This window comes from Archocentrus centrarchus, chromosome 14, assembly GCF_007364275.1.
Source record: "Archocentrus centrarchus isolate MPI-CPG fArcCen1 chromosome 14, fArcCen1, whole genome shotgun sequence".
Taxonomy (NCBI): domain Eukaryota; kingdom Metazoa; phylum Chordata; class Actinopteri; order Cichliformes; family Cichlidae; genus Archocentrus; species Archocentrus centrarchus.
The window spans coordinates 22611189-22634090 of record NC_044359.1 but is presented as its reverse complement, the minus strand read 5'-3'; the positions used below and the strand labels follow the sequence as shown (position 1 = coordinate 22634090).

General features: G+C 42.2%; 2 protein-coding genes across 3 annotated transcripts; both read left to right on the top strand.

Annotated features, from left to right (window-relative positions):
* Positions 1-49: 49 nt before the first annotated feature.
* On the top strand, positions 50-9762 carry rskrb (ribosomal protein S6 kinase related b). The gene is made up of 13 exons (XM_030747332.1): positions 50-302; positions 3064-3354; positions 3494-3577; positions 3684-3752; positions 4153-4222; positions 5219-5326; positions 5601-5641; positions 7155-7182; positions 7414-7503; positions 7662-7750; positions 7951-8061; positions 8140-8253; positions 8347-9762. The coding sequence occupies exons 1-13, from the start codon at positions 273-275 to the stop codon at positions 8581-8583; spliced, it is 1362 nt and encodes a 453-aa protein (XP_030603192.1). The 5' UTR covers positions 50-272; the 3' UTR covers positions 8584-9762.
* Positions 9763-12494: 2732 nt separating this feature from the next.
* On the top strand, positions 12495-21998 carry aldocb (aldolase C, fructose-bisphosphate, b). Of its 2 annotated transcripts, none has more exons than XM_030746974.1 (9): positions 12495-12621; positions 18249-18365; positions 18678-18889; positions 19332-19386; positions 19496-19656; positions 19762-19845; positions 19944-20118; positions 20564-20763; positions 20868-21998. In XM_030746974.1, exons 2-9 carry the CDS (start codon positions 18254-18256, stop codon positions 20958-20960), a joined length of 1092 nt encoding a protein of 363 aa, XP_030602834.1. In that variant the 5' UTR covers positions 12495-12621; positions 18249-18253; the 3' UTR covers positions 20961-21998. The 2 variants fall into 2 exon arrangements, with proteins under 2 accessions (XP_030602834.1, XP_030602832.1); XM_030746972.1 differs by lacking the exon at positions 12495-12621 and adding an exon at positions 13732-13836.
* The last annotated feature ends 904 nt before the right edge of the window (positions 21999-22902 follow it).

The window sequence follows — 22902 nt, the reverse complement described above, 5'->3', positions numbered from 1 at the left end:
ATTGGACGGTAGCGATGGGGGCGGATTTACGATGACGTTGCCTGTTCGCGGGATTAACTTGTTTTTTATGTCGCCATATCTGTCACATTTTACGCCGCACAGCCCGATCGGTTGCAGATTATTAGCGAACACTTGTTATCTTCGTGCAGCCTGAAATCACTGCGCGTAGTGCGTGTGGAGAGGCTGCGGTGATGGCGCGCAGTAAAGCGTGAATGCCTACATGAAGAGCAGGCGTCGCTATGAGAGCACGGTGCTGATGTCCTGTCACACTGATGGGGGCCGACGGTAGTAAAAACAGGAAGGTGAGTTGAATTCCTGGTTGCTAAGGTGTGACGCACGTACGGGGGTTCCCCTGTGTGACGGGGTTGCGCTGTCTTTTTGCAGTGTGTTGAGCGGAGAGTGTGATGAAGTTGCGTAACAATAAAAAGTAGCTGATTAATAGTATAATGTGTTACCCCTGTATTACAATATGTGGTAACACTTTTGCTTTGAAGTCAAATTTGTCACTCTTCCTTCGATCCAAACAAAAGTCTGTCACTCCACTAGATTCTGATCGGCTGTTTCACTGATGTTTCAGCCAAGTGTCCCTTAATTTTGCTCAGATTATAATGACACACTGCATGGTTGATTGCACACATATTGGACTACAGAGCTGCAGAGATGTTGTGCAGCAAGAAGCCCACGGGGAGAGGGGTTGTTTGACCCAGTGACTGCAGCTTGCTTACAAACCAAGGAGGGACAAATGAGAGCTGGAATTCAGGCATTTGAGGGATGAATACAGTAAGATGGGAGGTTTGTTATAGCAAGGGAAAATCTGATGTCTTGTACATTAAAACATAATCATTAGGAAGCCAAAAGGAAGTACATCCTCTTTCAATTGAAAGGTTTTACATATAAGAAATAATTTTTAAAAATCCTTCAGTCCTTCACAGCTTGTCAGATTATTTAAATATAACCTCAGATGAACACAAGACATGACATATTACATTGTCATTATTTATTTAACAAAAACTAAGACAAAATTCAGAGACAGTGTGTGAAAAACTAAGTACACCTTTACTGCTTCCATAGGAATTAAGAAAGTAATTAGCAGCCAGGTGCTGCAAAACAAATGCTCTTAATTAGCTGATCACCACCAAGCGTGAACACCTCTGTAAAATTAGAGGTTTTGGCTGTTTGCTGCTTTGGAGCATTCAGGTGTGTGTTAACACAATGCTATAAAGGAAAGACAGCAATAATCTTAGAAAAGCAGAAGCAACTGTTGCAGGTCATCAGTCTGGGAGGGTCATGAGGCCATTTCCAAACAATATGAAGTTCATCATTGTATAGTGAGAATTATTCACAAGTAGAAAACATCCAAGACAGTTGCCAACCTTCTTAGAAGTGGGCATCCCAGCAAGTTCACCCCAAGGTCAGATCATGCAATGCTCAGAGAAATTGGAGAAAACCCAAGAGCTACATCTCAGACTCTCCAGGCCCCATTTGGCATGGTAAATGCTAAACTTCACAACAGCATCATTCAAAAAGGACTGAATAAGTTTGGCTTGTTTGGAAGGGTTACCAGGAGAAAGCCTCTTTTCTCTAAAAAGCACAGGGCAGCACAGGTTAGGTTTGTAAAGTTGCATCTGAACAAACCACAAGACTTCTGGAACAAAGTCCTTTGGAGAGACGAGGGCAAAGTGGAGATGTTTGGCTATAACGCACAGCACCATGTTTACAGAAAAACAAAAGCTCAAACACCTCATATTAAGCGCAGTGGTGGAGGGGTAATGATTTGGTTTTGTTTTGCACTCATCAAGTCAAAGATGAACTCCTCTGTATACCCAAGTATTCTAAAGGCAAATGTGAAGCCACCTGCCTGACAGCTAAAGCCTGAGTGAAATTAGGTTGTGCAGCATTGCAGTGATCCCAAGCACGGCAACAAATGTACAGCAGAATGGCTGGAAAGGAAGAGAATCAAGGTGTTGCAGTGGCCCAAAGTCCAGACCTCAGATTTGCTGTGGTGGGACCTTAAGAGAGCTGTGCATAAACACATGCCTGTAAACCTCACTGAACACTGTAAAGAAGAGGGGGCCAAAACTCCTCCACAATGGTGTGAGAGAATGATGAAGTCAAGAAGAAAATTATTAATTCAAGTTATTGCTGATAAATGTGAATCTGCAAGCTACTGAATCATGGGGTGCAGTTAGTTTTTCACACTGCTTCTTGGCTTAACGACACGCTGTAATATATCATGTGTTGTTGTTCATCTGAGGTTGTATTTAAATAAATTTAGAACATGTTAAGGAACTTTATTATTATTATTATTATTATTATGTCCTGATATGTAAAGAATGGACAGAGGGTGTACTTTCTTGTTACTATGACTATGCATTATATGTTCATTTGCCTAGTGGACCTACAAACTTACAAACTACAGTCAAACTACAGCGTAGTTGTGCTTGGACTTAGTCTGTAAATCTAGAGCAATTCCCTTCTATATTTTTAAAAAGTATTTTTCAGTACAGGGTATCTTGTGCCAACTTTCCTTGTGTGCTCTAGTTCCCAAAAGGTCAAGTGAAAGCAGAACAGTGCTTTCAGCAGCGCACGCCTTCCCTCGATGAGTGTTGGTATTTGTCCTTGCGTAAAACAGTCCCTGAATGAACAGTTTGTTCATTTTGTTCTCTAAGAGTTTGTTAAAGCATGCGTCAATGCTTAATATTTTTTTTCCATGTGAAAGGATTTTTTTTTTTAACACCTTTCCAGAAAGTATATTCTCTGACATGAGCAAAACTCTTTCGGGTGCCAGGGTGGCTCAGCGGTTGAGTGGGCAACCACATATGCTGCGTGGCGGTGCAGGTTCGAGTCCTGACCTAGTTGCCATTTACTGCGTGTCTTCCCCCATCTCTCCTCCCGCTTTCCTATCTCTCTCCACTGCACTATCAAATAAAGCTGCAAAAGGCTAAAAAAAAAACTTTCAGTGTAATAAGAACAGACTATCTAATCTTTTTTTTATCCTGTGCCTGCAGTAGCATGTAGTAAACAGTGTTTTAACACTGTTTTTATCCCTCGTTTCCCTTACAGAGAACTTCTGAAGGGCAGGAGAATGAGCACCTGTCTTCTGGATGGCGTGGCTTCCTCTCCAACATTGGGCTGTCTATCCCAGCAGGCCTGTGCCGCCTGGCCCCATCTGCCCTTCATCTGGGCCAGCATCAAATGCTCCAGGGCAAGGCCCCCGAGATCCCAGACCACGTCCTGAGGCTGGCAGGAGTTGGTCCACACAAACTGAGAGCAGAGTGGAGCCTGCCAGGGTTTATTACCATGTTCCTGCCCGAATTCCCCCACAGAACTGTGCCTGGCCATGAACACTTTCAGGTAAACAACAATTTCAGTTCCAACACTGCATCACGATTCCTATGATTGGATAAAAGCTTCCCGTGTTCTGCTTTTACTTTTTTAACTAGACACCATCCTAATCCTAAAACGTGTGTGTGCATTGTTCTCACCTCACTAGGTGTTGGGTTATATTGCCAAAGGTTCATTTGGACCCATTCTGAAAGTGAAGGACAAGGCCAAACAAAGGACATACGCTGTCAAAGTGAGTGTTGATTAACTGATGTTAATGTGATTAACATAAGCACCAATTAGGCGGCTGCAGGAAACTGGTTCATTTATAATTATAAAATACTCATGTCTGCCAACAGGTCATACCTAAAGCAGAGATTTTAAGACTCGGGGTCTTGGAGCAGTCAAAAGAAGAAGTTATAGTTCAGGTGGGTTCTGCGTTAAAAATCACTGAGTTTGTAAAGTTTAGAAAGTGTCAAGTTTTTAGTTTTTATCAACATAACTTGGAAGGAATTAAGGTTACATTTTCTAAATACAGCACTCAAATTCCTCAACATACCAAAGGTAGTTTCCACACAATAGTCAGTAAGTGATAATTACTGATACCAGTTAATAAATAAGATCTAACTTCGCATGCAGATTTATTTTGATTTATTAACTGTATAAGTGTTGACAGACGGTACAAACAAAAAACACCCTGCTCTAATAGTGATAAACCATTTATTTTTATTCACCCTTTCACAAAAATGGTGTACCTGTAAAGTCATTTCTCATAAACAGCAGTCAGAGTTGAGCTTTTTCAGGCTGACCTTTGACCTTTGCCTGCAGCGTCAGGTCCACCACCCATTTGTCCATGACCTCCAGGACTGCTGGCAGACACAGCGCCACGTCTACATTAGTGAGTCAGACAGAGACGGGTGACCCGTTCTAACCCAGATCCACTCTCCAAACCCCACTGTACTTCACCTCACCTTGTCTGGCACCTGGTACCTAAATCCAGGATCTACCCACAATCCCCAACCCAGCTCTTAGAACACAGTGAACAAAAAAAAAAAAAAGGCAAAGAGTTTCCCATCAACACTTTGAAATTCTGGGTGTTTGTGCTTGGACACCACATGTAGACGCATCTTTATTAAACCCCTCCACCCCCAATCCACCACTCCCTCTGCATTGTGTAGCTTCTTCAACCCCTTTCCTCTTTTCTCCAGAGCTTTTACCCCTTTTTTCCAAATTAGCCACTGACTCAGAAAGTGTGACCCACTTTGTTTGCCTCCCCACCCCCTGTGTAAAGAGAGGACGTTAGCCCGAAGACCAGATGTTGAATTCTGCTGCAGCTCATATTCAAATAGGGAGGCTACTGCTGCTGCTTACACTGTGAATCATCACTGAGTCACATATTTTTAAGCCATAAATGTAGAGACTATGGAAGTCACAATAATAGAAAGATGAACATCATTGTTGTGTTGGAGCTCATCACTATTATAAAGTATTGCGCAGCTCAGGCAGATATTTTGACACAATTAAGGTTCCCATTAATAACAGCTGCCTAATTCTTACGTTCCCTTATGTAGCAGGCAGCATTTTATAAATGTGACTATCCTCAGAGCATGTTTATTCATTATTACAGATACACACACACATTCAATTTGAAGTTGTGCACCTAACTCACTTTGCATCTTTAGTTTTCCAAACCATGTTCTTGGAAGCCAGGCTAAAAATCCACCCTACTTGGTTTACAGAGAAAGATAGATTTACACTCTTCTCTCTTCCAGATGATTCTTCTCTTCCCTAATTTGGGCAGTGTTGTGTTCCACCTCCCACTGACCTTCACTTCCCACTCACATTTCACACTGCATCACAGTGGCATGTTTTAATGGCGTTTCTTCTCCCACAGTGTGTGACTATTGCAGCACAGGAGACCTCTACACCTACTGGCAGATGATTGGTCAGTTCCCAGAGGACACAGTGCGAGTGTTTGCTGCAGAGCTGGGATGTGCGCTTGGTGTGTATGCTGTTCCAGTGCTAATAAAACTAATGCTATGAACCCATATACATATTGTAGACCTCACTTTTCCCCTCAGAAATCTTAATTAGCCCAAAGTCTCTTTTCCACAGTAATTATCAAAGGAGGTCTAATTAAACACAGACGAACTCTCCGTGGATCTCCACTGGCAACACAGCAGTGCCAGGACGACTCAGTATGCCAGTGGGAAGACTTGGATTTAAATCCTGATTGCTTACTGGTTGAGTTTTTTTTTGTTGTTGTGTTTTCACAGGATTTCTTCATGACTTTGGAGTCATCCACAGAGATGTGAAGGTAAAAAAACAACAAAAAAAACAACAACTGTACAATATGTAGGTAGTTAGAAAATGAACAAGCTATTGTCCCCCTGTTATGATATGAGCCCTGCATTAGGCATCTAGATAATTTCAGTTAACACTAATTTATATCATTTTTTCACAGGACTTTGCAGTCCTCAGTCTCTCACATAATTGTGGAGGAATTTTGGCCCACTCATTTAGGTTTGCAGAAATTCATTTATGTACAGCACTCTTAAGGTCCCACCACAGCATTTCAGTCAAGTGAAGGTCTGGACTTTGGTCCGTTGCAACACCTTGATTCTTTTCTTTTTCAGCCATTAGATTTGCCGCTGTGCTCTGGATCATTGTCCGGCTGCATGACTTTAGCTGTTAGATGGCTTCAGATTTGACTCTAGAATATTTGGGTATGCAGAAGAGTGTTTGGTTTTTGCCAGACATCTCCCATTTCGGTCTCATCTCTTCAGGACATTGTTCCAGAAGTCTTGTGGTTTATTCAGATGCAACTTTGCGAACCTAAGCTGTGTTACTGTGATCTTTCAAGCAAAAACAGGCTTTCTCCTGGCAACCCTTCCAAGCAAGCCATACTTGTTCAGTCTTTTTCTAATTGTGCTGTCTTGAACTTTCACATTTAACACACTAACCAAGGCCTGTAGAGTCTAGAGCTTTGCACGGTCTGACCCTCAGGTGAATTTGCTGGGATTTTCACTCCAGGGAAGATTGTGGCATTGTGTTAACACACACACACACACACACACACTTGATTGCTCGAAACCAGCAAACTGCCAAAAATATCTGCTTTTATAGAGGTGCTCACAATTGCTGGTGATCAATTAAGTGCATTTGATTAGCAGCAGCTGGCTGCTACCTAGCTGGTTGGTTCCCATGGAAACAGTAATGATGGATTTTCACAGGACTGCGTGGAGTCCACCGTACAGCAGAATAAGGGAAATCAAACAGTACAAGCCCAACATTTATCATGAATTTTGTTCTTACCTCTGAGACCTTTCCAGCTAGCTGCCCTACATATGTATCTCATTTAGGAACAGCCAGCTCAGCTGTCTTTTTTTCATGAACACACACAAAAGCTATTTTTGCTTTTATCGTGCAAAAAAAATGTTAGAGATTCTATGCAGTTGCTAAAGTAGATCAATTCATTAACATAAAATATTTTCTAAACTGTTCATTGCTGGTATTTAGTAATCAGTGTGTGTAATGCATTAAATAAAAAAAGACTTGTCGCATAATATTTTATTGAAGTAGAATTTTTCTGATATGTAAGAATGTGGTTACATTACTGGGCATAGTTTCTGCTTAGTTTCTTTATCAGATACCATGTATGCAGTTTTATTTGTTTTTAGCATTTTTTACAGGCTGTTCTTCATCAGTGTTTAGGAGAATTACTATGGCAGACACAGAGTGTAGAATAAGAATTCAATGCATCAATGACCAAGAGTGTAATTTCATTTATTTATTTTTATTTATTTATTTTTTTTGCTCTCCGTTTGCAGTTGGAAAATATCCTGCTGACAGACAATGGTGAGTAAATCTTGTCCCCAGCAGAGAGCAGCATAGCTCTGACGTTAGGGTGAAAAGCACAGATGCTTCTAGAAAACACAGCTATGCACATCTGTCAGTCAGTGCCTGTTAATACAAACTGTAGGGGAACATTAGAATGGGAATTTTCAAAAGTGTTCCCTGCATCTGTAAAAGAAACTCAGTTCAGAGCCTCATTCTCACAGTAATGTTGAGGAAAATGATCTTTTTTAGGACACATCCGGCTGGCTGACTTTGGGTTGTCCCGTCGCCTGGAGAGGGGAGGAAGAGCCTTTACCATCTGTGGAACCATCCAGTATATGGGTGAGAAAAACATCCACCCTTAACCTCCTCTACAGCTAATCCAGCCACAGCTGCAGATGCTGGGGCTTGCAAGCATTTAGTGCATATTTCATTCTATTATACCAGAAGGTGAATTTATGAATAGAGAAGATATGGTGGGGGTTCTCTGTCCTCTGCAGCTCCAGAGGTGCTGAGTGGTGGACCCTACAACCATGCAGCTGATTGGTGGTCGCTGGGAATTCTGCTTTTCTCATTGGCTACTGGGAAGGTGAGCTATTGTTGCCTGTAGCTAGGACTGTTTTTCATGATCAGTAGGTCAGTTAATCTCTCGGTGACAGATTTGCATGAAAGACTGCGTTCATTTGAAGTTTTCATGTTTTGCCATCCTGAAGTATTAATCTGTCAAAGTTCTAAAAGATGAATCCTCCCCTGAATTTGTCCTCTTCATGTATCTCCAACTGTCCGTAGTTCCCCGTTCCCCCAGAACCAGACCACTGCAGTATGCTGAGGAAAGTGGGGAGTTTCCCCTATGAAATGCCCCTCAGCCTCAGTTCCCCACTGGCCTTGCTAATAACAGAGGTAATTATTTATCATATATCTGCTACCCAGTGAGCCGGTTTAACCATCATATCATCATCTACATGTTTTTCTGTCTAGCTTTTGTGCAAGACTCCCACCCGCCGCTTGAGGACCCTTGATCGTTTCCAGCGGCAAACCTTCTTCCACGGAGCAACCTTTGACCTCGACCTATTGCAGCGTCAACCTGTGGAGGTGACCGATGAACGTCTGAATGTATTCAGTTTGGTTGTTTCCCCTTTGAGTGGAGACAAGAGTCAGTGACTTCTTCTTTCTGTCCCTGTGCAGGTGATTCTGGAGCTGAGGGAGAGACCGGACCGGCCTGCCAAAGCCAGACGAGGCCTCACTTTGTCTCTGCAGCCTCTAAAGGGCTTCGACTACGACTCACTCCTCAGCCCTCCCGCCACGCCACACACACAGCTGGATCCCTGCGTAAACACTCACGCAGCTGCACCGCTGCCCGGCCCAGCACTCCTGATGCAACCTGCATACGAAAAAGGACCACGCAGAGAAGTGTTTGTTTAACAGAAGTTGAGTTTACAGTATAAAGGCCTGCATTTGTGTATTTCTGCACATTCGTTCACTCTTATACACAGAATCTGTGCACCTTTTTAAAAACTCTTATTTTGTAAAATCTGAAATAACTGAGTCTGACTTAATTGGATAAACATTTTAGAAGGCAATCATACATTTGAGTGAAAAGCACCTCTTTTTTCCCACATATTTCAGTGAGTTTTATGTTTTGTGATGTGCTTAACACAACTTTTTCCTTTTAAGTGTTTGCCTTTCTCTGCTGTGCACAGTTTCAATCCTATTTGCCCAACAGTTGTGCAAGAAAGATTGCACTATTGTGCATCCACTTTCCAGTAAACGGTCATGGCTGCCATGTTAATACATAGTGGACAAATGCTATCAAATTCCCCCCGTGTGGAAATGTCATGCTTATTGATCATAATATCATATAGCATATTTTTTTGTGGTTTTTTTGTGTTTTTGGTTTTTTTTAGAGTAGAAAGTTTACTTATCCCTTCAGCAGAGGGAGTTGACTGCTATATTTCTGCTTTTATTTTCATGGTGTAAGATATTGCAATCATTCAAGCAGAAGTGGATGGAAAAAAAAAACTTGTTGCCTCATTCTGTGTTACCTTTGAAACTTGTGTTCCTTTACTGATGCTGTGATCCAACCTTTCCAAAAACCTGACCTTGACTACATTTCTCGTCACAGTATGAGATTCAAATGAATATGCCTTCCACCTTATTTAGGTTCACCATTTATAACTAGTGTCTCAGGGGAGCGCTCACTGGTTTTCCCATTCAGCCTTGATTTGGACTCAAAGATGGCGCCTAGCTGTGCAGGTCTGAGCTGGGACTGAAACAACAGCATCTTTTACCTCCAGTTAAGATTTTGATAGATACAGGGCTTTTTCTTTTTTCTGAGGCTGTGGTAACCCTTGCCAGTAATCGCACCTTTATGCACTTACCTGTTCATCTGATCATGTAAAGCATGCCCTAATGTGTGCTCAGAATGCCTCACATATGAGATCCTGACCTTGCTTTTTTCACAAGATGCTTGTGTACATATTTCTCTTTATAAAGTTTTTATGCATTTTTTTGGATGTTCTTTGGTGTTATATGTTATGTTATGATGTATTTTTGTAATTGCCATGTAGCACAGATGGAACATTAAACTCTTACTGTACAGTGCTCTGCTGATTTGTTCTGTCACGGTGGAACCAGCTGAAGTTCCAACTGAGCGTCAGGCTGGGGAAGAAAAGTCATGAACGTGACTTTGAACATGGCATGATTGTTGGTGCCAGATGGGCTGGTCTCAGTATTTCAGAAACTGCTGATCTACTGGAATTTTCTCCACACAAGCATCTCTAGGGTTTACAGAGAATGGTCAGAAAATATCTAGAAGCATCAGTTCTCTGGGTGAAAATGCCTTGTTGATGCCAGAGCTGACAGGGAGGCAACAGTAACTCAAATAACCTCTTGTTCGAACCAAAGTATACAGAAAAGCATCTCTGAATGCATATCACATTGAACCTTGAAGCAAATGGGCTAGAGCAACAGACCATATACACACTCTTCTCAGCTAAGAACAGAAAAATTAAACTACTCGTCACACAGGCTCACCAAAATTGGACAACAGAAGATTGAAAAAACATTGCCTGATCTGATGAGTCTTGATTTCTGCTTCAAGACTCAGATGGTAGCGGGTGATGGGAGATTCACATCATGGTGGTGCAACCGACAAATCTGCAGCAACTGTGTGATGCAACACTATGTTGCCAAAAGTATTTGCTTGCCTGCCCTCACACACATATGAACTTGAGTAACATCCCATTCTTTATCCATAGGGTTTGATATGATGTCGACCCACCCTTTGCAGCTATAACAGCTGGAACTCTTCTGGGAAGGCTTTCTACAAGGTTTAGGTGTGTTTATGGGAATTTTTGACCATTCTTCCAGAAGTGCATTTGCAAGGTCAAACACTTGTTGGACGAGAAGGCCTGGCTCTAATTCTAAAAAGGTGTTCTATCAGAGTGAGGTCAGGACTCTGTGCAGGCCAATCAAGTTCTTCCACACCAAACTTGCTCATCCATGTCTTTATGGTCCTTGCTTTGGCCACTGGTGTGCAGTCATGTTGGAACAGGAAGGGGCCATCCCAAACTGTTTCCACAAAGTTGGGAGCATGAAATTGTACAAAATGTCTTGGTATGCTGAAACATTAAGAGTTCATTTCACTGGAACTAAGGGGCCGAGCCCAACTCCTGAAAAACAACCCCACACCATTAACCCCCTCCACCAAACTTTATGCTTGGCACAATGTAATCAGATAAGCAAGGTTCTCCTGGCAACTGCCAAACCCAGACTCGTCCATCATATTGCCAGATGGAGAAGCGTGATTCGTGACTCCAGAGAGCACATCTGCTCGAGTCTAGTGGCGGTGTGTTTTACACCTCTGCATCTGATGCTTTGCATTGAGCTTGATGATGTAAGGCTTGGCTGCAGCTGTTCAGCCATGGAAACCCATTCCATGAAGCTCTCTACACACTGTTCTTGAGCTAATCTGAAGGCCACATGAAGTTTGGAGGTCTGTAGCGATTGACTCTCCAGAAAGTTGGTGACCTCTGCGCACTATGCACCTCAGCATCTGCTAACCCTGTTGTGTCATTTTACGTGGCCTACCGCTTCGTGGCTGAGTTGCTGTTGTTTCCAATCGCTTCCACTTTTCGCACAGGTGGGATCCTATCACCACGCTGGAATTTACTGAGCTCCTGAGAGCGACCCATTCTTTCACAAATACTTGTAGAAGCAGTCTGCATGCCTAGGTGTTTGATTTTGTACACCTGTGGCCATGGAAGTGATTGGAACACCTGAATATAGGTGGGTGAGTGAATAATTTTTGGCAATATAGTGTATCAAGTCAATGTGGAGCAAAATCTCTGAGGAATGTTTCCACTACTTTGTTGAATTACTTTTCTCTCCCTGTAGCTGAAGCATGCAAGTCTTTTTCCCATGGAGTATAGACAGTCTGCAATAGCACCAACAGCATCATTCATAGATAGATAGATAGATAGATAGATAGATAGATAGATAGATAGATAGATAGATAGATAGATAGATAGATAGATAGATAGATAGATAGATAGATAGATAGATAGATAGATAGATAGAGAGAGAGAGAGAGAGATAGAGAGAGAGAGAGAGATACTTTATTGATCCCATAAGGAAAATTATTATAGTACATAAACCGCTGAGTTACTGTCAAATACAAACAAAGGAACAACATATAAGTACAAATTGCAGTATAAATGGAACATGTATCATTGGCCATTACCAAAATAGAGGTATATGTGCAAAGTCATTGAGTGCAGATCTGCATTCAACCAGTGGGAGGTCTGTGTCTCAGAAAATCTTATGAAAACAAAGACCTTGTAAGGTCACATTATTCCCATGTTCATATGTCCACATCTGTTTTAAACCTTGTAATTACTCAATTAAAGACCTTAGAGGTATCACCTAAGTATCAGAATATAAAATAAACAATAATGTTAATATAAATCTAACAATAGGATATACAACAAGTCTATATATGCATGTCACTCAAAGTTCCTCTGGTTTTGTACATACTAGGCTACAAGATATGAGTATTTATAAAAGAGATTATTAAGCACTTGAAAAAAAACTTCATAAAACAGAGAGTTGAATTTAGTATTTAGTAGTATTGAACAGTTTACATTGCAGGAGGCCAGACTAGACTTGTTGTTTACAGTCGCTTTGTTAATTTTCCCGTCAGCATCTATAAATATTTGGGTACTTTTAGAAAACAGAGGACTGTCTCCTCAAAACAAACAGGAATTAAAAAAAAAAAAAGATGCACAATCATTCTGTGTGATCTTCAGCGCATGCGCCATGTCGTGTCGTGACGCCGAGCTGTTGGCTCCGCCCAGGCTTTGTAAAAGGTCACGTTGCGCTGCAGCACTGATACAGGAGACCACTTCGCATCCTCCGCGCGCACCTCACTTGCTCTCTATCAGCTCTGACATCCCTCAGCAGGTAAGAATCAACCCTCATCTGACCAATATCGCAAATTTAAACACTCACTGTGTGTCACTGAACGCGTCAGATTTGAAGGCAGTCATTCCGTTAATGATGCGGATATGATGCTAGTTTACTGTACCTAAAGCTAGCTGGTTAGCCGTAAATTAATAAGTAACACTATAAACTGTGTCACTGATGCTATGTCGCCATCTTATTTGACAGACAATTCTTAAAACTCTTCCACCTTTTTAAAAAGACTCGTTTTAGAGTTGCGCATTTCAGCCCACCATCGAAATACGCAAACAGGAAGGGCGCAGAAATGATGACCTTCAAGGATGGAAGCGGAGGAGACGAGCCTGTTGCGCCTTCCTTGACTTCAGATCGACGAACTAAGTGTTACATGTGCTTAATATGAGTGATATTTCGGGTCTAAATGTGGATAGTGGCGGTGATGAGAGAGGGATGTGGCGAGGTCGTGTCCCGTCAGGGTGTATCTGCGCCGAGGCACGTAGACCTCGGATGTGTTGGGAGGCGGAGCTGCAGAGGAGAGGAAGAAGAGGACGTGAAGAAGCTACACGTGTTAATGAAGTCATACAGCTGCCTTAATTTTGGAAGGCATGGCGTATATTTCTTTAAATTTAGTTCGTAGGTAATTGGCGCAAAATCAGTCAACAGAAGCAGATTGGTTCAGATTGTAAAGCAAAATGATGACGCAAAAGATTTTGGATTGTAGAAGTAAAAATAATAAAAGAAATTTCAACTGGCAGTTTCAGCTCTGAGAAAACGTGGGCATTTTTCACTTTTTTTTTTTTTTTGGTACAGTTTAATTAACGGTTTGGTTACATTTCTAAAAAACATTTAGGCTTTGTACACTACCGTTTTTGTGTAAAATTGATTTTTAAAATGAAAAGCACCCATCACAATTTCAAGACCGAATCTAAGCCCTTAATCAATAATCACTAACATCAAGGGTTATTGTCAATGGTTTTCTTAAATTACCAGCAGGAGCAATTTTTGTTTCTTCACTGCCTTTAAGATGGACATGTTGCTGAAGTCTAACCTGCACATTTTCATCAGTGTCCATCTTTCTTTGAACTCTGACGTGCTCGCAGCCTCGACGTCTGTAATAGGCTCCTGAGTCAGTGAGCTGCATGGGTAACAGTGCTCCTGCTAGCGCTGCAGCATCGCGGCCTGAAGATAGATGCTGCGCCAAGGCCAGAAGCCCGTCTGGTAACAAAATGCAGCACAGAAAGCAGCCTTTTTACTTTATTGCTGCCTGCAGGAGCCATTTCACCACCTCAAAGCTCACGCAGCTTGCAAATAGAGATTTAAAAAAACCAAAAAAAAACCCAACGTGGTACACTGCCAGGGGGTTCTAATTATATAGACAAGGCAGCAGAAAACCCTCATCCTCTCCCTACATGCTTATGAAATTAGGCAGTATAGCATGCAAGCTTCAGATTTTGTAGTTTAATGCTTGCAGCAATGCTTAAAAGACAAGCTGCAGCTGATTGCTGTAGATGCAGAGACTGATGTTTTCTTGTATTTGTGATTTCTCCCTGCACCCTGGGCTGGTCCTTTCTAAGGTGAGAAGCATCAGACAAGTATTGGATGCCCCTCTGTTTTCTGTGTTAACTTGGTTCCAGCTAAAGATGAATCAGACAGTATCACAGTTGAATCAGAATGGTAAAAAATGTGAACCGCTTCATTTTCCATCTACCACATGGAAAATGTGAGCATGTCAGGCCTGCAGTGTGATTTCTGTGGACTGCATTCCACATATGTCTCACCTCCAGTGTCATCTGAAAATCAGTGTCAAGACTCGCATGTCTCCTCTCCTTTTAAGTGGTTCGACTCATGACTCAGCAGGGAGTCAGCTGATGCACCTTCATGTCGCAGTGCAGGAGTGGTGTTCGTTTTCTGATGAGGCAGACCACTGCAACAGGCTGGCTTGAAAAAAGAGAGGAAAAAAAATCAGACATGATGGAGAGTTGGGTTGCTATGGCTGCATAATAATCTCAGCTGACTTGCTGTCATGTAACGAAAACCTTAATCTTGCATACAGCAGAGAACCAGCTTTAAACCGTCCAATCAGATCACTTCAAGGGTGCGTGGCATTTTTATTTATTTATTTTTTGACATGACAAATTATTTTAAAACACCTCAGTCAAATACAGTCCTTTCTCTACTGTGTTTCTACATATGTGTTCTGAGGAATGAGTTGGTGCCCCCCCCCCCCCCCCCCCCCACACACACACACACACACACACACACACAGGAAATTGATCAGGAATCGATAAAGAATCTGACCTGTAAGCAGACTTGCTAATGGCAGCTAACAAATCAATAAAATCTCTTGACTATCCATCAATAACAGACACTTTAATTTTAATGGAAACCTCCAGCACTGCCTTTTTTTTTTCTCCTTCCAATTGACCAAGCCTAGAAGTTGATGCATTTATAAAATATTTCAGTGCTGCATTAGTTAAATCATGCAGCAGCATCCTTGGTCACAGGGGCGTTGTGAATGCTGACCGGTGTATGAGACTCTCTGGAGGACTTGGAATTCTTATTTCCAGGAGGAGGTTCAGTCCTCACAAATTCCCCAAAAATGTGATGTCCTTTAGCTTTTTAAATTAGCAACAATTAAGTAGTTAAAGCATTTCCCTAACTAAGAAAATTACATTTTTAATATTTATTAAAATGATTAACTATATAATGGTATCAGAATAACCACTTGACTTCAAGATAACCTCATGGAAAATGTCTGACTAAAGGAATATGTACAGCAGAAATATTTACTGAGTTGAGATTTGAACTGCGTACAGACCAATAAAACTTTACCAGAAAGTATTACTGAAGTTAAAAGTGTAGTTTTTATTTTACTTGATTGGGGCTTCATTGGGATTTTCCCTAAAACGCTAAGCTCTGCGTGATGGGCTTCCCTTTTTTTTTTTTTTGTATGCCACATCTGTGATTCAAAGGCCCTGCAGTGCTGAGTGTGGCACAGAGCAGACGTGGATGTTTTTGTTCTAATGTCCTCCTATGGGAGCATTTCCCAGAGACACATAAGGAGCAAACCCTAAAATAGAAAATGCTAAGATCAGTGCCTCCTTTGTTTGAGTAATTTAAGCTGAGTTGTCTTCACCTGACTGCGTCTAGAACAGGTCAACCACGACCGCCTTTGGTTTGGACACCATTGTACATTTATATAAAGTGAATCTTATATGACAATTAAAAATTTCCTGGGACATAGGATAGACACGCCACTGACACCACGCAGTTGTTGGCACACAATAATAATTATAAAACTTTATACTAGATCAGTTAGCAGAAATATTTTATTTAAAGCTAATAATCCTCTAAGCATAAACTTTGAATGGCATGCTACTACCTAATTCAGCCAGGCTGATCATATGTCAGTCTGGCAGGGTCCTTTAAGGAAATATTTGGAATACATAATTTATGGTACCACAACTATGTCCATTTGTGTACATGTTTACCTACAGAGAGAGGTTTTCACCCAATGCAAATGTGCTCCCATGCAGTCTTCCAAAATCCCAACTGCACGTGGCACAGCGTGGATGATGCCGTGCGCTGATCAAATGCTGATCGACAAATGGTCTGGAATAGGGAAGGCAGAGACAGCAGAGTTCACCGGGATTACGAGAAGCACGGGAGGAGTGAAAAATACAGCATGAAAAGCACAAACGGTGGCTGTAGTGGACACTTTTCATTATTTTTAACAAACTTTCATTTCAGCTCTTTGCATGTTAAACTTCTGTCTTTTGGGCTGGTTGATGGTCAAACAACAGCACTAACAAGAGTAGCCCGCAACTGGTTTTACCACATACTTCATACACTCCCTCCATTGATGGCAGATGCTCTCTGCAGGTAGCTGGCAGTCTGTGGACGGCCTTATGTGCTACCACTTCAGCATAAGCCTTCAGCCAATGTAAATGTGTGGTCTTTAGTAATTTTCCGTTATGTTTGACCAGTTGCATAAACTGGAGATTTCCTATTGAGTTAAATCGTTGTGCAATGTTTCCTTAGCAGAAACCACACTGCAGTGGAACCAAACTGTCAGTGAAGGTTCAGTGTTGAAGCACACAGGTGCTTCACAAAAGAGAGAAGGTATTTGCTGAGCACGGTTTTTGTCGGGCACAGGCAGTGGAGCAGAGCTGAGTGCACACATGCCTGTGTCCTTAGGTTGGCTTTTATCAAGTGTAAATACTTCCTTTTAGTCACTGGAGACGTGAAGTATGCCGTTTCTACCCCTGCTCCAACTGTTCTCCTCAGGGGACACATTATACCCTGCAGGCCTGGCAGTGTTTAATTTCAGTTCTGTGTGAGATGTAACTATTAACACAGAGCAGTGTGTAACGTAAGAGTTGCACACTGATTTCACTGAAAGGCCTGTGTGTACTCTAAAGGTTATCTCATGGCTTTAAGCTGAGGATTAACACAGAGGGTACAGAGAGTATATCAGACAGTGTGCTCCCACAACAAACCAGCCTCCCTGACTTTATTGAGCTGTATTATGCCCTCCTATGAATTCCAGCTTTTAGTTAAGACTGATCGCTGACTGGGCATACAATGCAACACAGGCTTCCATCTATTGGACTGATTTTTTTTTTTTTTTTTTTTTTTCTTTTCAGTGGATGACCCATTTGTGGCACTCACTCTGGAACGTGTGATGTGCACAAAGCTACAATCTGTGTTCAGTGGTAGCACCTAAGATACCAATATACCCAAGCAGAAAGACGAGTCACAGCTTGTTCCTAGGCACACGCTGCATTAGTGGGAGTGAGAATGGAAATTTCCAAGTCCTTCATGCACTTGTCTCGCATGTATCTAGTAGAAATCATTTGTAGTCACAAAGCAGCAGCACTTAAATAGATGTGTGACGTATTAATCGAGGCGAAGAACTGAAGGTGTAAGTCACACAGGAGTGTGTAATGACATTAGAAGAAAACAAAGAGTGTTGCTGAGGAGAGGGAAATGACCCATGCTGCATCCAGTCCTGCAGCTATAATGAGGACTGGCAGCAGAGTCTATAGGAGCATTGTTACACAACTGCATCCGTCTGCTGTGAGATGGGGGAGGTGAGGGGGTTACGTAACTGCTAATTTACGGAAGAGTGAGGAAGGGAATGGGGAATTAAATGATCTGGTTTGAAGCCTGTTTAGAGTGAGGTCTGTGCCACCAAGCTTTATTTATTTTTATTTCCAAGACCAGACAACACACCAAAAAGGAATTTTACAAACCCTGAATAAAATGTTAGCAAGAGAGGGGTATTTGCTACTAGTCACAATTAATATTTTTCACAAAGATCTACAGATTTGCTTTTTAGCTCTCAGGAAGCAGGAAGTCTACTGCTCACATTCTTTGGTTTTATCACATCTTGCCCACATGCTACCAAGTTTTTGGATGGTGTGATTAAGTGCCATCGTGTAGGAGTTGGTCATTTTCGTCCATCTGGCTGCACTTGACTGAGAAGAGCTCATTGAGCTCATTGGTATAACAGTGTGGTCCTGCTGCAGACAATAGAGGGGCGTTAAATGAGACCAGTGCTGGGCAGCCATCCAGGTTTGCACATAGTGAAGCTGTATGTGTGTGTGTGTGTCCCCTCTCTCTTTCAGCCATCATGACTCATCAGTATCCCGCACTGACCCCTGAGCAGAAGAAGGAGCTGCAGGACATTGCTCAGAGGATAGTCGCTCCAGGCAAAGGCATCCTCGCAGCTGATGAGTCCACCGGTATGTGTATGTTTGGTGTTACAACAAGGGTACTGATTGAAACACAAAACTAATAAGATGGAAGCGAAACAGTTGAATACCCATGTACAGTATATTGACTATGCAATGAATTGCATGTAAAATTAGAATTAATTGTGCATGTTATTATTTACAAACAGATCTATAAAAGCAATCAAGGAAATTTATATACTTTATTTCTGGTGGATGAGTCTTGGAAACTAATATCCAGTATTTTTCCAGTTTATTACACCATGAGCACAAAACAGTATTTTTAAATGCATGTGCTTTCTTTTTTTTTTTTTTTGACTTTAGGCAGCATGGCAAAGCGTTTAAACCCCATCGGGGTTGAGAACACAGAGGAGAACAGGCGCCGCTACCGCCAGCTGCTCTTCACAGCCGACCAGCGCATCGACAACTGTATTGGAGGGGTCATCTTCTTCCATGAAACCCTCTACCAGAACACGGATGATGGCGTTTCCTTCGCCAAGCTCATCAAAGACCGCGGCATTGTTGTTGGCATCAAGGTAAGTGGGGAATGCTGTTACCCCCTTACACTCATGCAGTCTTGAAGATGGATTTTAAAGCAGCTGAATTTTACTTCTCGAGCTTTCTCCAATAGCTGCATTGCCTGGTTTGTGCTGTTAGGTGTTAGTTTACATAGTTTGTCATGCTCAGACTCGGCCCCCAAAAACACAAGGGCTTGAGTGCAGAAAGCTCAGCCTTCTTTGGTTTGAATGTCACCACTGCTCTGTTGATATAATGCAGTCAAGGGTTTCAGCTTAGCAGGGTAAGAAAATCACGAGTTTAGCAAGTAAAAGCTGAAAGTGTATAAACACTGATCCACTTTCAGCATGTTTACAGACACACACATGACAGCAGATTGTGTTGTTAGAGAAAACTGGGCTAAAGCTGTTTCAGGTTATACTTTGAGGAAATTTAGAAAGTTTCCTGCTTCTCTCTTTACAGGTGGATAAGGGTGTTGTACCCCTCGCTGGAACAAATGGAGAGACCACCACTCAGGGTAGGAGGCAGTAGAGTAGCACTCATCTCAGTTCATGTAGTTGAAATGAACTTCTCAGAAGCCCTGCTGTGTTTCTCATGGATGGTTCTGTGTACGTGCTTGAGTGCAGGTCTGGATGGGCTGTCTGAGCGATGTGCTCAGTACAAGAAGGACGGCGCAGACTTCGCCAAGTGGCGTTGTGTGCTGAAGATCAGCGAAACCACGCCATCTGAGCTGGCCATCTTTGAGAATGCCAACGTGCTGGCGCGATACGCTAGCATCTGCCAACAGGTTGGTGTAAAACTACAGAGGAAAGGACACTGCTGATCCTCACAGCAAAATATAGTACATCTCTTTAAAATATTGGAGTTAAACTTACTTTGTAATGTCTCTCAGAATGGTATTGTTCCAATTGTGGAGCCTGAGATCCTTCCTGACGGAGACCATGACCTGAAGCGTTGCCAGTATGTCACTGAGAAGGTAATGTAGTGAGGAATGTGTATAACTCAACCCTCTGCATCTGTCCTGGAAAGTTAGATTTTTGGACTCACATGCAGTCATTTGTCTCCTGCTGTCAGGTCCTAGCTGCAGTGTACAAGTCTCTGTCAGACCACCACGTGTACCTCGAGGGGACACTGCTGAAGCCCAACATGGTCACAGCTGGACACTCCTGCCCAACCAAGTACACCAATGAAGAAATCGCCATGGCTACTGTCACTGCTCTGCGCCGCACGGTGCCTCCTGCTGTCACAGGCAAGACGTTTTTATATTAGGAATAAATATTGAGGGGTTGGGGTGTGAGATCGCAAGGCTGCAAGCAATTTAATATAGCAACATATTTAAACGTTAAACCATTACATCTTTTTAGCTTGCTTATTATCGTGGAGAAATGATCCACATTTTTTAATGTCGTAAATGTGGATAACATCATTCATCCAAACTCAAGGAATTTGCCCTTTTTCACTTAGCCTTGTTTGCACTGTAGTAACACTCAAGTGTATCATATACCTGCGATCTTGCTGCAACAAACATGGCATGATGCATAATGTCGGACAGCGTCACGTTCATCTCTTCATTGTTTTGCTCGTTCATACCTGTGTGCAGAGTGCGAACACAAACCTAAATGTTTTATGAAAAATTTTAAATCTCCCTTGACATCAGGTTTGAGCAAATCGATAACTCATCTGTTTTTAAACAGGGGTGACGTTCTTGTCTGGAGGCCAGTCTGAAGAAGAGGCCAGCGTGAACCTTAATGCTATCAACAACTGCCCACTCCCCAAGCCCTGGGCCCTGACTTTCTCCTACGGCCGTGCCCTGCAGGCCTCTGCTCTTAACACCTGGAAAGGACAGCTGAGCAACGAGAAGGCTGCCACTGAGGAGTTCATCAAGCGCGCCGAGGTCAGACCACAAGAAGGGACATCTGATATGTCCTTTATTAAATTTAAAAGAAACGTTTTCCCATGCTCTGTTTTTAAATCTATTTTGTTTTTATTCTTCTCCAGGCTAACGGTCTGGCTGCACTCGGAAAGTACCAGTCTTCTGGAAGTGGCGGCGCCGCAGCCCAGTCCCTCTATGTGGCTAATCATGCCTATTAAACATCAAATGCCACATTCAACTGTGGCCTAGTTATAGTCTTATATCTGCTCTGCTATTGCCCCCCTCACTCCTCCATCAATCACAGACCTGTGCTGTCTGCTTTACTTTAGAGTTCTTAAAGTTCCATTATTAGATGTGTATTTGAAAACGATGTGAAATCGCAGCACTAAAAGAGAACAGGCTTGGGTCTCTTTTCTTTCCCAGTTTTGGAAAAAAAAAAAAAATTAGTTTTGAGACAATTTGAAGTTGGGGGGAAAAAAAAGTTGGAGGTTAATCAAAATTATTAGTCAGTATTCATTTCACAGCCCTTCTTTCATGCTCCTGTTTCTAAAGTCAGGCCCTTACTCCCCTCACATCAAATCTCGAATCGCTCCCAAGCAGGTCAGGTCAGGTCAGCTTGTGTGTCAGTGTTTCGCTTCTGTCAGAACACAACATTGTTGAAATGCTATACTAACATCTGCACTGACAGTGGGACCAACTGCTTATTAGTGGCGTCAGTAAGTAAGGAGCGACAGGGCAAACAGTGACGATGTTGATCTTTTGAACAAAAGCGTGGGGTGCTCTGTTGTGCTTTCAGACAGCTGTATCTCTAGCAGATGTTAGCAGGCACATTATACTGTAATAAGCCACTACACACCAGGGTTCTTCCTAACATTTCTTTTTTTCTTCTTGTGCTCTTTATCACCATTATTGAATCAAAAAGGAAAAAAAAAAAAAAACATCTTGTGTGTCTGTTCTCAGTATAACATTAGCTTTAAATTACATGCAGTAATCAATGTATTGAGTTGTGTGAAGGTGTCAATATTATGTGATGCTAGTGTGTCATCCTCCCACCTGATTTCCCCCCTGTCTGCCCTACGGAAAGATCAGGCTAATTTCTATTGACATTCACATTAAATGGACCAATGGCGTGGGGTCAGCAGCGGGGAAACAGTCACTGCTGTGTTGAAATATTGTGTCGTTTGTGATAATATTGTTCTTGAAGCACTTGGTGTGTCAAATAGTGGAGAAAAATAAACTAAAACCTTAAAACATCAGATGCTTTTGTGTGATGGAATTTTTATACATCAGTCCTGACACTGACAGTGACCCTGTGTGACCATATTATACATACAGTGGGGGAAATTATTTGATCCCCCTGCTGAATTTGTTTGTTCACAAACAAATGAACAGTCTGTTATGGTAGTTTCATTTTACTGGAGAGAGAATCTCAACTAAAAATTCAGAAAAAAAAAACCCTGTTACATGAAAGTTATAAATTGAATTGCATGCCATTGAGTGAAATAAGTATTTGGTCTCCAAGCAAAACATGACTTCGTACTTGGAGAAACCCTTGTTGGGAGGCACACCAGTAAGATGTTGTAGTTGGTCACCAAATTTGCGCACATCTCAGGAGGGATTTTGGCCCACTGCTCTTTACAGAAACTCTCTAAATCCTTTAGGTTTGTTGGCTGCTGTTTGGCAACTCAAAGCTTCAGCTTCCTCCACAGGTTTTCTATAGGACTGAGAGGTCTCCATGACCTTAATGTGCTTCTTCTTTAGCCACTCCTTTGTTGCCTTGGCGGTATGGTTTGGGTCAGTGTCAGTGCTGGAAGATCCATCCCCAAGTCCTCTTCAGTGTTCTGGCTGAAGGAAGGTGGTTTAATTCAAGATATGGTCCGTTGTCCGGTACCCTTAGCGGGGAACAACAGCCCCAAAGCATAATATTTCCACCTCTGTGCTTGACTGTGGGGATGGTGTTCTTTGGGTCATACTCAGCATTTGTCTTTCTCCAAACACAGAGTTGATGCCAAAGAGCTTGAGTTTGGTTTCATCTGATCGAAGTACTTTCTCCCAAGCCTTCTCTGAATCATTTAGATGTTCTCTGGCAAATTTAAGACAGACTGTACATGTTCCTTCTTGAGCAAGGGGACCTTGCAGGTGCTCCAAGATTTCAGTCCA